The sequence below is a fragment of the Schistocerca gregaria genome, chromosome 3 (genome assembly GCF_023897955.1).
Source record: "Schistocerca gregaria isolate iqSchGreg1 chromosome 3, iqSchGreg1.2, whole genome shotgun sequence".
NCBI lineage: Eukaryota > Metazoa > Arthropoda > Insecta > Orthoptera > Acrididae > Schistocerca > Schistocerca gregaria.
This window is the reverse complement of record NC_064922.1, coordinates 628,630,828-628,645,898: the sequence shown is the minus strand read 5'-3', so window position 1 is coordinate 628,645,898 and position 15,071 is coordinate 628,630,828. Positions and strand designations below refer to the sequence as shown.

At 47.8% G+C, this 15,071-nt stretch overlaps 1 protein-coding gene across 2 annotated transcripts in view; it reads right to left on the bottom strand.

Moving 5' to 3' along the window:
* The window catches only part of LOC126356028 (uncharacterized), a 200,561-nt gene that overhangs the window by 149,553 nt on the left and 35,937 nt on the right, over window positions 1-15,071 (bottom strand). For both annotated transcript variants that reach the window (XM_050006681.1, XM_050006682.1), the window contains exon 3: window positions 9,447-9,541. In XM_050006681.1, the coding sequence (XP_049862638.1) occupies window positions 9,447-9,541 (95 nt within the window). The remainder of the gene's footprint in view (window positions 1-9,446; window positions 9,542-15,071) is intronic.

Genomic DNA, 15,071 nt, shown 5'->3' with positions numbered 1-15,071 from the left:
TTTCTCAAGATAATTTTGTCTCTTTAATTACTGAATGACCCTCGATGTATGAGGCAATATTTTAACTTTGAACACAACAAAATACTCAAATTATTAATCAAAAGTGTTAATTATCTATTCAAAATTGCATATTATTACCAATATCCTTAAATATAAAGTTACAAGAATAAAGTGTATAGTTGTCTCAGCTTCTTCATTAACACACTGACTATCCTGTGGCTGCCTTAGCCACGTGGCAGGCAGGCAACATGTTAAACATGTAGTGGGTGCAATCCTTTATAGTCTGAATAAGGTAGTTGCATTTCAAACTCAAAGATCATTGGTGATATTTTTTTAATCACTTCTACTAGCCACCATGTAAACAGGTGTGATCTATGCTTTCTTTCACCTATTAGGCACAGTTTTTTAGGGATCTTTGGTATATTATGGTTAAAAATGGGACAACTCGGCTAAAAATTTTGTATGGAATATGATATGGAACTGCCTTGGATTTCGCATCATTGTTTGTTAAGTTTTGGTGAAAAATCTTATTTATGTTTGTATAATGTTAGTATGGACCAAAATAACTGATGGTATCATTGTATTGTATGATTTGTATGAAGATTCACAGACAGCAAAGTGACTCAGTAGTATGCAAGTGGTTGTGCTTGTCTATAACGGAGTGTTTCATGATTCACGTTATGCAATTCTAGAAGTTGTTGAGATGACTTAGTGGATGACACTTTACATAGGAATCCATGTCTGGAAACCATTCAACGACACTGCAGTGTGTCAAAGTTATAGGTACCAGCAACTGTAAATGTATTCATATACAGGGCGAGTATGTGATGATGATATGAACTTTTGAGAATGATGGAGAAGAATGGATATGTATATACTGGTTTGACTATTACTAATCAATACTTGTACATAAAAACATAAACAATTCTCATTTTGTAATTGAAGGATAGTTTTTGTAAGGATTGAATTTAACATTCTATTTGTATTTATGTAAAGTAGGAATGTTTTCCTACAGAAAATCTTCATGATATAAGCAACTTTATAAAAAAATGTTAGTGAGCATATTTTATGTATTTAAATAATGAAACTTAAAATATGTTGGAACTTTGTGTTGCAATATGAGAGGAATATATTAATGCATAACTGAATGATGACAATCTGTGTACACTAGCAAGATTTTGGACACAAGCCATAAATATCCTGTTCATGGTAATGAATGGCACAGGCAGTAATTGTCACAAATACATATATAAGGAGTAGCAAATCAGCTTGTGGGAGGGGGGAGGGGGGTGTCAATTTTCCAATGGTTTTTGAGAGGCATTTTGTTACAGTATTGCAAAATAAACATGTGTTTTGTAATAGGACAATGTGACAACCTGAATTCCTTGAAATTTCTCTCAGCAATACCAAATCAATATCAAGAACTTAGCAAGTTGCAGCAAATTTTGGTTGAGCACAGAATTCACACACTACTTTTACAGCTACTACAGCATGGGAGATTGCCAAGATATGAAGATGAGTATTTGCTAATTACTTGTATGTGGCTGAGGAACTGCGTCAGCTTTCAGACACCACCACATACAAAGTTTGCCAAGGTAATCCCATTCCTGATGTCCAGGCAGAGCTTTGAGGAACCTTTGGCCCCTACAAACCCTTTCACCTGTCTCCATCAACCGACCCCACCGACACCTCGCACTCCTACCTTCTACGTAATTCCTAAAATTCACAAACCCAAACATCCCGGCCGCCCCATTGTAGCTGGTTACCAAGCCCCCACAGAACGTATCTCTGCCTACGTAGATCAACACCTTCAACCCATTATATGCAGTCTCCCATCCTTCATCAAAGACACCAGCCACTTTCTCGAATGCCTGGAATCCTTACCCAGTCTGTTACCCCCGTAAACCATCCTTGTGACCATTGATGCCACATCCCTATACACAAATACCCCGCACGTCCAGGGCCTCGCTGCAAAGGAGCACTTCCTTTCACGCCGATCACCTGCCACCCTACCTACAACCCCTTTCCTCATTACCTTAGCCAGCTTCATCCTGACCCCCAACTTCTTCACTTTTGAAGGCCAGACATACCAACAATTAAAGGGAACAGCCATGGGTACCAGGATGGCCCCTGTATGCCAACCTATTTATGGGTTGCTTAGAGGAAGCCTTCTTGGTTACCCAAGCCTGCCAACCCAAAGTTTGGTACAGATTTATTGATGACATCTTCATGATCTGGACTCTCAGTGAAGAAGAACTCCAGAATTTCCTCTCCAACCTCAACTCCTCTGGTTCCATCAGATTCACCTGGTCCTACTCCAAATCGCATGCCACTTTCCTTGACATTGACCTCCATCTGTCCAATGGCCAGCTTCATACATCCGTCCACATCAAACCCACCATCAAGCAACAGTACCTCCATTATGACAGCTGCCACCCATTCCACATCAAATTCTCCCTTCCCTACAACCTAGGCCTTCGTGGCAAAAGAATCTGCTCCAGTCCTGAATCCCTGAACCATTACACCAACAACCTGAAAACAGTTTCGCATCCTGCAACTACCCTCCCAACCTGGTAGAGAAGCAAATAACCAAAGCCACTTCCTCATCCCCTCAAACCCAGAACCTCTTACAGAAGAACCCCAAAAGTGCCCCACTTGTGGCAGGATACTTTCGGGGACTGGATAAGATTCTGAATGTGGCTCTCCAGCAGGGATACGACTTCCTAAAATCCTGCCCCAAAATGAGATCCATCCTTCATGAAATCCTCCCCACTCCACCACGAGTGTCTTTCCGCCATCCACCTAACCTTCGTAACCTCTTGGTTCATCCCTATGAAATCCCCAAACCACCTTCCCTACCCTCTGGCTCCTACCCTTGTAATCGCCGCCGATGAAAAACCTGTCCCATGCTCCCTCCCACCACCACCTACTCCAGTCCTGTAACCCGGAGGGTGTACATGATCAAAGGCCGAGCCACGTGTGAAAGCACCCACGTGATTTACCAACTGACCTGCCTACACTGTGACGCTTTCTATGTGGGAATGACCAGCAACAAACTGTCCTTTCGCATGAATGGACACAGGCAGACAGTGTTTGTTGGTAATGAGGATCACCCTGTGGCTAAACATGCCTTGGTGCATGGCCAGCACATCTTGGCACAGTGTTACACCGTCCGGGTTAACTGGATACTTCCCACTAACACCAACCTATCCAAACTCCGGAGATGGGAACTTGCCCTTCAATATATCCTCTCTTCCCATTATCCACCAGGCCTCAATCTCCACTAATTTCAAGTTGCCGCCACTCATAGGTGAACTTGTTTAGCCAGAAATTTGCTATTTTATCTTTTCTAAGGGCTTTCCAATTGTGAGTAGAATTAATTGCTTGGGTGACTTCATGTTGCAAAATTATCACTTCAGGCATTTGTGGTATCGTCTTGTATGTGTGTGTTTCTGCTTGTATCCATCGTGCATGCCTGGTATATTGTACCGGGTTTGACCATATGTTGCTCCAGAAGTGTTCCATGTCTGTTATGTTTGGTGGAGTGTCTATTTTAATGTGTGTGTGTGTTATCTATTGCCTGGTAAAATTTTTTTTGGTTTGTGTTGAATGTTTGGTTTTGTTTCCTTCTATTTTCACTTTTTCTGTATCTTCTAAGTTGTTTTGCCAATGCTTGTAATTTCTGCTTCTTTTCAACTAATTGCTCTATCGCTTCTTGTTGTGAGATTTTACCTAACCTTTTTCATTTTTGTCTGATATTTCATTTCTTATAAATTGTGTTAGCTGTCCGATGTCTTTTCTCAGTTTTTCTATTCTGATCTGTAGCCTGTGTTGCCATGCTGATTTTGTGGGTTTCTTCTGTGTGTTGGTTGGTTCTGATCTCTGCCTAGTGTGTATATTTAGTGTAGTGAGTGCTACTATATAAAACAGTAGTTGTAACTTTTCCATAGTTGTGTTTTCATTTATTTTGTTGTGTATGATTGTGTTGATAGTTTTTATTGTTGTTTCAACTTGTGGGTTATTTGGTGGTCTATGCAAGAATGGTCTAATGTCTGTATGTGTGTCTTTGTATTCTATATATGTCAACTGAAATTTTTCTTCCATATCTAACCTGTGTATCACTTCATGTTCTATTTGTGCTTGTTCTGGTGGCTGTCTTAAGATTTCGTTTTCCTCTAATTGTTTAATTGATGTGTGTGTTCTTTGTTTGTTTGCTCTGGGATGTTTGAGTCCATTACTGTATTTTCTTCTTCTTCTGATTGCACATTATTTTGTTCCAGTATTTGTTGTACTTGTTGCTTGATGTTTTCTAATTCTGACTGGGGTATCATGTTATTTTTGATTATTACACGGACCTGATCAGCTAGTCGTTCTGTTAAAAATTTTAATTCTGGTATCTAGTAATAAATGTTGTGTATACTTGTGATCTGTATTCAGTTGCGTTGGTTCCTAGGTTTGTTGCTTGGTAATAACAGAACATGAGGTGTTGATTAACTTCATCTGACCATCTAATCCTCTGTCTGTTTTCTTTCTAGGGTGGTTGCCGGAAGCATGTCCTGCAAAACACCTCTATTTGGATTTAAATCATTTTCCAGTTGGCTAGCAATGTCGTTACCATTGTGGGCAGGCATAGGGTTCAAGCGTCATCCCCCGACCATGATGGCGCTTGTCAGAGGCTTCTTTAGTTCTGTCCTGAACCAACTGCTCAGCCTAGCCCTATTAGTGGTTTGTTCTTTTTGTCACCTTTTACGACTTGCAGATTATTATTATTATTATTATTATTATTATTATTATTGTTATTATTATAATTATAGGGCATTTGATTGGTTTACGTCATTAGAATGCTATTTGTCATAAGAAAGTGTAATAATATTAAACAGAGATAAAATTATTTTATGTGTAATAATCTTTGTCAGGCATTCTTTGAGTTGAGCAATATCTTTGTTGTGGTTGCCTGACAGTTACTGCTTGTTCTTTGCTTACCATTAACGTCAATATGTATTATACATGTTCTCCACAATTCTTTAAATAAATACCCTGAATTTCCACCTGATATTCATGCTATTAAACTGCCTTGAATTCCCACATACGTAATTAATAATTATTTTTCAAAAAGTACCCATCAAATTTTAAACCAAGTAAGAAATTTTATAAAAATGATATTTAAATATTATGAAAATATCATATTTACAACAGAAAAATATTTTATAAAGGAATGGGACATCCATGAATTTAATATAGATTGGTGACTCACTTATAATGTACTGTCTGCTTAATTTTTAAAAAGTAAAAAGTAAAAAAGTTAAATAAACACGATATGTATTGAGCATTAAAAGATTAAAAATATGATTAGCGCTAGAATGTTTGAACCTCAATCTGTTGTAAAATCTTACAAAAAGAATTCTGACCTCAGACACTATTATGTATCTTAAATAGTGTGACCATATCCACACCCACCATTATGAATTCCAAAAATATGGCTCACGCAAAACCCAAACCTTGCTTTTCTCAATGATGTTATAAACCTGTTAATGAAGGCAATCAGACTGGTGCAGTATTTCTTGACTTTTGAAAACTATTTGACGTAGTTCCACATCGACTACAAATATATAGTTGAATAGGGTATCAAGAAAATTTGTGACAGGAGTGAGAATTTATGATAGGGAGGTTGCACCATGTAATCTTGAATAAAGAGTCATCAATAAATATAGAAACAATTTCAAATGTATCACAGTGGAGTATGTTTGAACCCTTGTTCAAGCCATATATTAATGACCTGACTGACAATATCAATAGCAACATTTTCTTAAGTGATGCATTTATATATTTATTTATTTGATTTCATTTGTGTTTTCAGGATGTATACAGTCCAAAATAGTGAAAATAACTTTGTGCCAGGCACAGCTGATTTACTGTTAGATGGAAAGCAAGCTCCAGAATTCCACTTCTTGAAAGCTTTATTACCACCTACACTTATCTTCTCTGGTGCAAGGATCAGGCAGGTTTCTACAGACCAGGACATGTTATGGGTCCTGCAGGTCACAATACTCTTAGTGCTTATCTTCAGTTACGAAACTCCACTTCCTGAGGTTCACCTTGCATAATGACACTCCTGTCATCAGTCAGTTTAGTGTCATCCCTGTCTCATACAGCTGCTGAAAGCTCTTAGCCGGGGACCTTCTTTGATGTTGCCATGCCGATGTTCTCTCTAAACCTTTTGATTAATGAATTTCACTACAGCTGTATTTGGTGAGGCCCAGGTGCTGATGTAATTACTGATGTGTGTGCATGAAGCTCCTGATTGACCTCATCCTAGGTTTTTGTCTTCTCCATTTCTGTAACCACTGTTCTGCATATGTCAAGCAGTGCTATACCCATAATTTGATAAATTTTGCTGACAGGAGTTGGCCATATGCAACCATCAGTCACAGTGCATCTAATCACATTCAAATGCTGCATCCATCTGTTTGCCATATGTGAATTTCACCCAACTGTTGCTGCATATTCTGCTGCAAAGAAGCATAGTGCCAGTGCAGAGGTACAGAGCACATTTGGCTGTGAGTTCCAGGTGATTCCAGTAGGATTATGGATGATTTGTTCCCAGTAGACACTTTCAGCTTTGTTTCTTGGCAATGATTTTTGAAAGTGGCACTGTGATCCTGCATCACTCTGAGGTATTTTGGAGTATTGAAGTTTCGTAGTTTTTTCCCCTCTGCAGATAATATTACACTTCTTTCTGACTACCCAACTTCTCAGAAGAAAGGTACATACCTGCAACTTTTCAGAATTTGGCTCTACATGCTTAAGATCATGATAGTTACTCAGATCTTCAAGGGCTATGGTCAACTTCATCTCCACTTCCTCAGAGGTTTTGTACAGAGCTGCAATTGCTGTGTCATCTGCATAAATAAATTTTCTTGTTCCAGGGTTGACTGGTTGGTTGTTTGTGCAGATGTTATACAGGAGGGGGTGACAATATGCAGCTGTGAGGGACATTGTTCCTCATGATCCTCCATTGGCTCCTCTTACTGTACAAAGTGACAAAAAAATATCCTATTTTGCAGCAAACACTGGATAAAGTGTGTCAAATAGCTATAATGAATTACTGTCAGGAAAACTGTTCAAACATTCCATCAGGTCTCAAAGTATTTTCAAGAAGTGTAAAGAATCGCAGCTTGTTTTGAATGTTCAGGAATCTAAAATTGTGCTATTCACAAAAGGACAGGAAATTGGTATACTTTGACTAAAGCAGCAGTGAGTCAACTGGAATTGTTCATCTTGGACCAACAGCTGGGTGTAACAATTTGTAGGGGGGTATGAAATGGACTGACGACTTATGCTCATTGGTAGAGAAGACAGATGGCAGACTTTAGTTCACTGATAAGATACTGTGAAAATGTACTCATTCTAGAAAGGGAGACTTGTTTTAGATCACTTGTTTGTCCCATCTCAGACTACTGCAAAAAATGTGTGGGATTCATATGAAATAAGACTTACAGGCAATATTGAAAATATACAAAGAAAAGCAGCAGAATTGAACACAGGTTCGTATGACTACAGGGACAGAATCAGAATTTCTGAGAACATGAAATGGCAGACAAGGCTCAATAAAAACTATCCTGTGAAGGTCTACTTACAAAGTTCCAAGAACTAGCTATAAGTGATGAATCTAGGAATAAATTCTAATTACCTATGTAATGCTCCCATAATGAGCACAAAGACATGATTAGACTAGTTACAGTACATACAGAGACATCTTAGGCATCATTCTTCCCAAACTCCATATGCAAATGGAACAGAAAGAAGGCATAGTAAGTGGTACAATAGGAATTACCATCTGCATACCGGTATACTTCACAGTGGTTTGCAGAATATAGATGAAAATTTCCAAGTTAAAAGCATAATCTAGTATTCTTAATGGAAAAGAAAAACAGTATATAAAAAAATGCAAACACTTTCCTTTCTGAAACTCAGTTACTACTGCTTGTATCTGTTGAGAAGGCTGTGCTGAATTATAATACTGTTTCACCAATATGATCTACACAAATGACAGTAAGTAGCATCCTTGATTAAGGGAAGACCTGATTGATTAGCATGATGTGCCCAGAACATTTTCTAAGTTTGTGCTTATTGAGTGCTAGCAGAGAGAATAAGAAGAGTGTAGGAGCCAGATAAGTTTTCTAAATACAAAAAAACCCACAGTTCACTTTTACTTAAAGTTGACATACTGTCACTTCATAAAATTATGATTTCCCTTCACAACGTTCTCTAAAACCAAATTACGTCTACAATTGTACTGTTTAGTATAAACGCCTGAGTCATAAAAAATGTTTGGCCTATAATTTTAACAGTTCTATATACACCTTATTACATTTAGTACTAAATGTCATAGTAAAGTTTTGGTGGAATGTAAATACTTTTTGAATAAAAGAAACCACTCACCAAAAAGCAGAAGCAGTGAGTCATCAATAGGCACACACAACAGGCAGTATACTTGCCGGCTTTTGAAGTAATCTTTACCAAGCTGGATTAAGAAAGACTGGTTAGTCCAGCTGGAATCTGGCAAGTTTTCTTTGTCTATAATGTGCCTATCAATGACTCAGCACTTCTGCTTTTTGGTGAGTGGTCTCTCTTAATCCACAAGTTGACACTAAATTTCTATGCCAACTATTATCAGTTTTTGTATTTCTTTCCTTGTTTAGTTCCTAAATTGAGAGATTAAAAATGATACTTTACTCACATTTTGAAATTCAGTAAATATTAGTTATTGGTAATTATCAAATAGTAATTATTACTTTTGCGTTATTTGAGCAGGGACTTGTGGATATTTTTTAAACCAACCTGCCCCTCTTCTTTTCCTACCCACCCTTGCTTCTACAATCCTGTTTCCACTCATTCAAATGTTTCTTTCTTGTTTTTTCATATTCTGTAACTACTTAGAATCATCAAGATCTTTCCGGTGGTTATTTAACTGCTATTTTCTGTTTCATCCCAGTTAATTTTTGTCTCATTTACATTCCTAACAATCTTTTTCCGTACCTTTAACTTGTGGGCTAATCTCAAACTCTTGAGTCATTATAGGTTTTAGAATGTGAACAATAAATGATGTCTGATTAGAGAGAGAGAGAGAGAGAGAGAGAGAGAGAGAGAGAGAGAGAGAGAGAGAGAGAGAGAGAGAGAGAGAGAGAGAGAGAGAGATTAACACATGCTCATAATTGTGACACATAATACTTATTTCTCCCCCCCCCCCTCCCCCTTTTTTTTACTCTGGAACCTCTTCCCAATTCAGCTTTGAGCTATGTGGAAATGGAATATAAGTTTGTAGTTAATTTTACAAAAATCTATTGAATGAATGAATACATATGTACCTTACTGTACAACATGCACTGATTATTCCATAAATTTAACAAATATTAAAACAAATTGATGGACTGTAAGATTGTTACCTTACACTTGAATGTCGTCTTGATCCAATTCCCCATTCACTTAGTTCATTCAAAATGTCATCACACTTGTCTCCAGGCTCCAAAGTAAATGTAGCCTTTAAAAAAAAGATTTCTTTTGTTATGATCACAGTAACAGACACAATTCACACTTACCAAAGAAATTTTTTTCACAGATGCTACATTCAGAATAATTATATGCTAGTTGTTACTTACATTCAAATGAGTTAGTCAACCAAATCCAAATTCCCCAGAATATATATTATGACAAATTAATAATTACACCTTGACTGCTTGTGATGACTATTGCCTTTGCATATCAACCACCAATTTGAAACTACTGTGCAATACTTCTGTGAAACAGAACTTTTTTATTGAATTCCAATACTAACCCAACTGATCAGGAATTCAAAGTAATGTCCTACCACAAAGGAGTGTGAATCCTTTTCTTCTTTCAGCTGTGTAGGCAGATTGGTTTCAGCAGTTTGGAAAAAGCATTTTGTTGATGTCTGAAGCAATGCTACTCATTATGCTCTCCAAATACTATGGGAACTACCATCTAAAACATAGTCTATGACAAACTCAGATGTGTCCCTTCTTCCCACTAAAAATAAAAGTCAAGAGCAACTATGTATATTGGGAAATGGGATTTAGCTGTAATGTAGAAAGAAGGCTTTCACAGCCGGGTGACATAACAAATGAATCTAAGCACCACGTTGTGGCAGAACACACACATAAAAAACAGTACTTATGCAAGCTTTCAGAGGCTGTGGTTCCTCCTTGCACAGGAAGTGTTTAAGAGGAAGGAAGAGGGGTGTAGGTAAAGGACTGAAGAGATCTATGAACACAAGTAGATTTTGGGAAAGTCGCCCAGAACTCTACGTCAGGAGAGTCTCACCAGATGGGATGAGAAGGAAAGGCTGATTATTGGGGACAGCACTGGATGAGATTAGAGAGCGTGAAGGCGGCGCCGCGGGGAAGGAAAGGCGGCGCCGCGGGGAAGGAAAGGCGGCGCCGCGGGGAAGGAAAGGCGGCGCCGCGGGGAAGGAAAGGCGGCGCCGCGGGGAAGGAAAGGCGGCGCCGCGGGGAAGGAAAGGCGGCGCCGCGGGGAAGGAAAGGCGGCGCCGCGGGGAAGGGAAGGCGGCGCCGCGGGGAAGGGAAGGCGGCGCCGCGGGGAAGGGAAGGCGGCGCCGCGGGGAAGGGAAGGCGGCGCCGCGGGGAAGGGAAGGCGGCGCCGCGGGGAAGGGAAGGCGGCGCCGCGGGGAAGGGAAGGCGGCGCCGCGGGGAAGGGAAGGCGGCGCCGCGGGGAAGGGAAGGCGGCGCCGCGGGGAAGGGAAGGCGGCGCCGCGGGGAAGGGAAGGCGGCGCCGCGGGGAAGGGAAGGCGGCGCCGCGGGGAAGGGAAGGCGGCGCCGCGGGGAAGGGAAGGCGGCGCCGCGGGGAAGGGAAGGCGGCGCCGCGGGGAAGGGAAGGCGGCGCCGCGGGGAAGGGAAGGCGGCGCCGCGGGGAAGGGAAGGCGGCGCCGCGGGGAAGGGAAGGCGGCGCAGCGGGGAAGGGAAGGCGGCGCCGCGGGGAAGGGAAGGCGGCGCAGCGGGGAAGGGAAGGCGGCGCAGCGGGGAAGGGAAGGCGGCGCAGCGGGGAAGGGAAGGCGGCGCAGCGGGGAAGGGAAGGCGGCGCAGCGGGGAAGGGAAGGCGGCGCAGCGGGGAAGGGAAGGCGGCGCAGCGGGGAAGGGAAGGCGGCGCAGCGGGGAAGGGAAGGCGGCGCAGCGGGGAAGGGAAGGCGGCGCAGCGGGGAAGGGAAGGCGGCGCAGCGGGGAAGGGAAGGCGGCGCAGCGGGGAAGGGAAGGCGGCGCAGCGGGGAAGGGAAGGCGGCGCAGCGGGGAAGGGAAGGCGGCGCAGCGGGGAAGGGAAGGCGGCGCAGCGGGGAAGGGAAGGCGGCGCAGCGGGGAAGGGAAGGCGGCGCAGCGGGGAAGGGAAGGCAGCGCAGCGGGGAAGGGAAGGCGGCGCAGCGGGGAAGGGAAGGCGGCGCAGCGGGGAAGGGAAGGCGGCGCAGCGGGGAAGGGAAGGCGGCGCAGCGGGGAAGGGAAGGCGGCGCAGCGGGGAAGGGAAGGCGGCGCAGCGGGGAAGGGAAGGCGGCGCAGCGGGGAAGGGAAGGCGGCGCAGCGGGGAAGGGAAGGCGGCGCAGCGGGGAAGGGAAGGCGGCGCAGCGGGGAAGGGAAGGCGGCGCAGCGGGGAAGGGAAGGCGGCGCAGCGGGGAAGGGAAGGCGGCGCAGCGGGGAAGGGAAGGCGGCGCAGCGGGGAAGGGAAGGCGGCGCAGCGGGGAAGGGAAGGCGGCGCAGCGGGGAAGGGAAGGCGGCGCAGCGGGGAAGGGAAGGCGGCGCAGCGGGGAAGGGAAGGCGGCGCAGCGGGGAAGGGAAGGCGGCGCAGCGGGGAAGGGAAGGCGGCGCAGCGGGGAAGGGAAGGCGGCGCAGCGGGGAAGGGAAGGCGGCGCAGCGGGGAAGGGAAGGCGGCGCAGCGGGGAAGGGAAGGCGGCGCAGCGGGGAAGGGAAGGCGGCGCAGCGGGGAAGGGAAGGCGGCGCAGCGGGGAAGGGAAGGCGGCGCAGCGGGGAAGGGAAGGCGGCGCAGCGGGGAAGGGAAGGCGGCGCAGCGGGGAAGGGAAGGCGGCGCAGCGGGGAAGGGAAGGCGGCGCAGCGGGGAAGGGAAGGCGGCGCAGCGGGGAAGGAAAGGCGGCGCAGCGGGGAAGGAAAGGCGGCGCAGCGGGGAAGGAAAGGCGGCGCAGCGGGGAAGGAAAGGCGGCGCAGCGGGGAAGGAAAGGCGGCGCAGCGGGGAAGGAAAGGCGGCGCAGCGGGGAAGGAAAGGCGGCGCAGCGGGGAAGGAAAGGCGGCGCCGCGGGGAAGGAAAGGCGGCGCAGCGGGGAAGGAAAGGCGGCGCCGCGGGGAAGGAAAGGCGGCGCCGCGGGGAAGGAAAGGCGGCGCCGCGGGGAAGGAAAGGCGGCGCCGCGGGGAAGGAAAGGCGGCGCCGCGGGGAAGGAAAGGCGGCGCCGCGGGGAAGGAAAGGCGGCGCCGCGGGGAAGGAAAGGCGGCGCCGCGGGGAAGGAAAGGCGGCGCCGCGGGGAAGGAAAGGCGGCGCCGCGGGGAAGGAAAGGCGGCGCCGCGGGGAAGGAAAGGCGGCGCCGCGGGGAAGGAAAGGCGGCGCCGCGGGGAAGGAAAGGCGGCGCCGCGGGGAAGGAAAGGCGGCGCCGCGGGGAAGGAAAGGCGGCGCCGCGGGGAAGGAAAGGCGGCGCCGCGGGGAAGGAAAGGCGGCGCCGCGGGGAAGGAAAGGCGGCGCCGCGGGGAAGGAAAGGCGGCGCCGCGGGGAAGGAAAGGCGGCGCCGCGGGGAAGGAAAGGCGGCGCCGCGGGGAAGGAAAGGCGGCGCCGCGGGGAAGGAAAGGCGGCGCCGCGGGGAAGGAAAGGCGGCGCCGCGGGGAAGGAAAGGCGGCGCCGCGGGGAAGGAAAGGCGGCGCCGCGGGGAAGGAAAGGCGGCGCCGCGGGGAAGGAAAGGCGGCGCCGCGGGGAAGGAAAGGCGGCGCCGCGGGGAAGGAAAGGCGGCGCCGCGGGGAAGGAAAGGCGGCGCCGCGGGGAAGGAAAGGCGGCGCCGCGGGGAAGGAAAGGCGGCGCCGCGGGGAAGGAAAGGCGGCGCCGCGGGGAAGGAAAGGCGGCGCCGCGGGGAAGGAAAGGCGGCGCCGCGGGGAAGGAAAGGCGGCGCCGCGGGGAAGGAAAGGCGGCGCCGCGGGGAAGGAAAGGCGGCGCCGCGGGGAAGGAAAGGCGGCGCCGCGGGGAAGGAAAGGCGGCGCCGCGGGGAAGGAAAGGCGGCGCCGCGGGGAAGGAAAGGCGGCGCCGCGGGGAAGGAAAGGCGGCGCCGCGGGGAAGGAAAGGCGGCGCCGCGGGGAAGGAAAGGCGGCGCCGCGGGGAAGGAAAGGCGGCGCCGCGGGGAAGGAAAGGCGGCGCCGCGGGGAAGGAAAGGCGGCGCCGCGGGGAAGGAAAGGCGGCGCCGCGGGGAAGGAAAGGCGGCGCCGCGGGGAAGGAAAGGCGGCGCCGCGGGGAAGGAAAGGCGGCGCCGCGGGGAAGGAAAGGCGGCGCCGCGGGGAAGGAAAGGCGGCGCCGCGGGGAAGGAAAGGCGGCGCCGCGGGGAAGGAAAGGCGGCGCCGCGGGGAAGGAAAGGCGGCGCCGCGGGGAAGGAAAGGCGGCGCCGCGGGGAAGGAAAGGCGGCGCCGCGGGGAAGGAAAGGCGGCGCCGCGGGGAAGGAAAGGCGGCGCCGCGGGGAAGGAAAGGCGGCGCCGCGGGGAAGGAAAGGCGGCGCCGCGGGGAAGGAAAGGCGGCGCCGCGGGGAAGGAAAGGCGGCGCCGCGGGGAAGGAAAGGCGGCGCCGCGGGGAAGGAAAGGCGGCGCCGCGGGGAAGGAAAGGCGGCGCCGCGGGGAAGGAAAGGCGGCGCCGCGGGGAAGGAAAGGCGGCGCAGCGGGGAAGGAAAGGCGGCGCAGCGGGGAAGGAAAGGCGGCGCAGCGGGGAAGGAAAGGCGGCGCAGCGGGGAAGGAAAGGCGGCGGTTACTGCTAATACATTCATCCACGAGTTAGTAAGAGTGAAAAGCTTACTGTACGTAACGGGAGGAGGAGGGGGGGGGGGAGGGAGGGAGATGGCAAAAAACAAAGGTGAAAAAATGAAAGATGTAGGAATCTAAAATGGAGTGAAGAAAGCAGTAGTTACTCTGATATGGAAGAAATTAACGAAAATTAAGCCCAGGTGGGTGGCAAGAACCAAGGACATGTTGTAGTGCTAGTTCCCACCTGCAGAGTACTGAGAAACTGGAATCTCGGGGGGGAAATTCATATGGAGTGTGTGGTGAAACAGACACTGAGGTCATGTCTGTTGTGTGTTGCCAGATTACACACACTGTCTAAACCCATTCATCCTAACTGATAATTTGATGGTAGTCATGCTGACGTAAAAGGCCAAACAGTGTTTAAATAACAGCCGGTATATGACGTGTTGTTTCACAAGTGGCTCTTCCTTTGATAGTATATGTTTTGCCAGTACAGGGCTTGTCTAGGTGGTGGTAGGAGGGTGCATAGGGCAAGTCTTCCAGCAAGAACAGTCACAGGGGTAGGAGGCATAGCATAGGAAGATGGGGGAATAATAAGTATATTGCAGAGATTTGGAGGTGGGAGGGGGGGGGGGGGGGGGTGACGCTTTTTTGAAGGGATTAGCAGTACCAGGTTGGATTGTGATGGCCTGGAAAATATGCTTTTGACCAAGGCCGGTGGGGTAATTATATCTACTGAAGGCCGAGGTGAGAATGGAGGTATATTGCCCTAATGAGTCTGCATCAGAATAAATACATTTGCCTCGAATGCCAAGGCTGTATGGGAGGGAATATTTGACATGAAAGGATGGCAACTGTCGAAATGTAAGTACTCTTGTTTGTTAGTAGGTTTAATGTGGACGGAAGTGTGCAGCTGCCCTTCCATTAGGATGTGATCAACATCAAGGAATGTGGCACTGGATTTGAAATAGGGCCATGTGGAATTTAACTGGGGGAAGGTATTCAGAGATTTAAGGAGTTTTAACAGGTCAGTTACAGTGTTAAGTCCATATG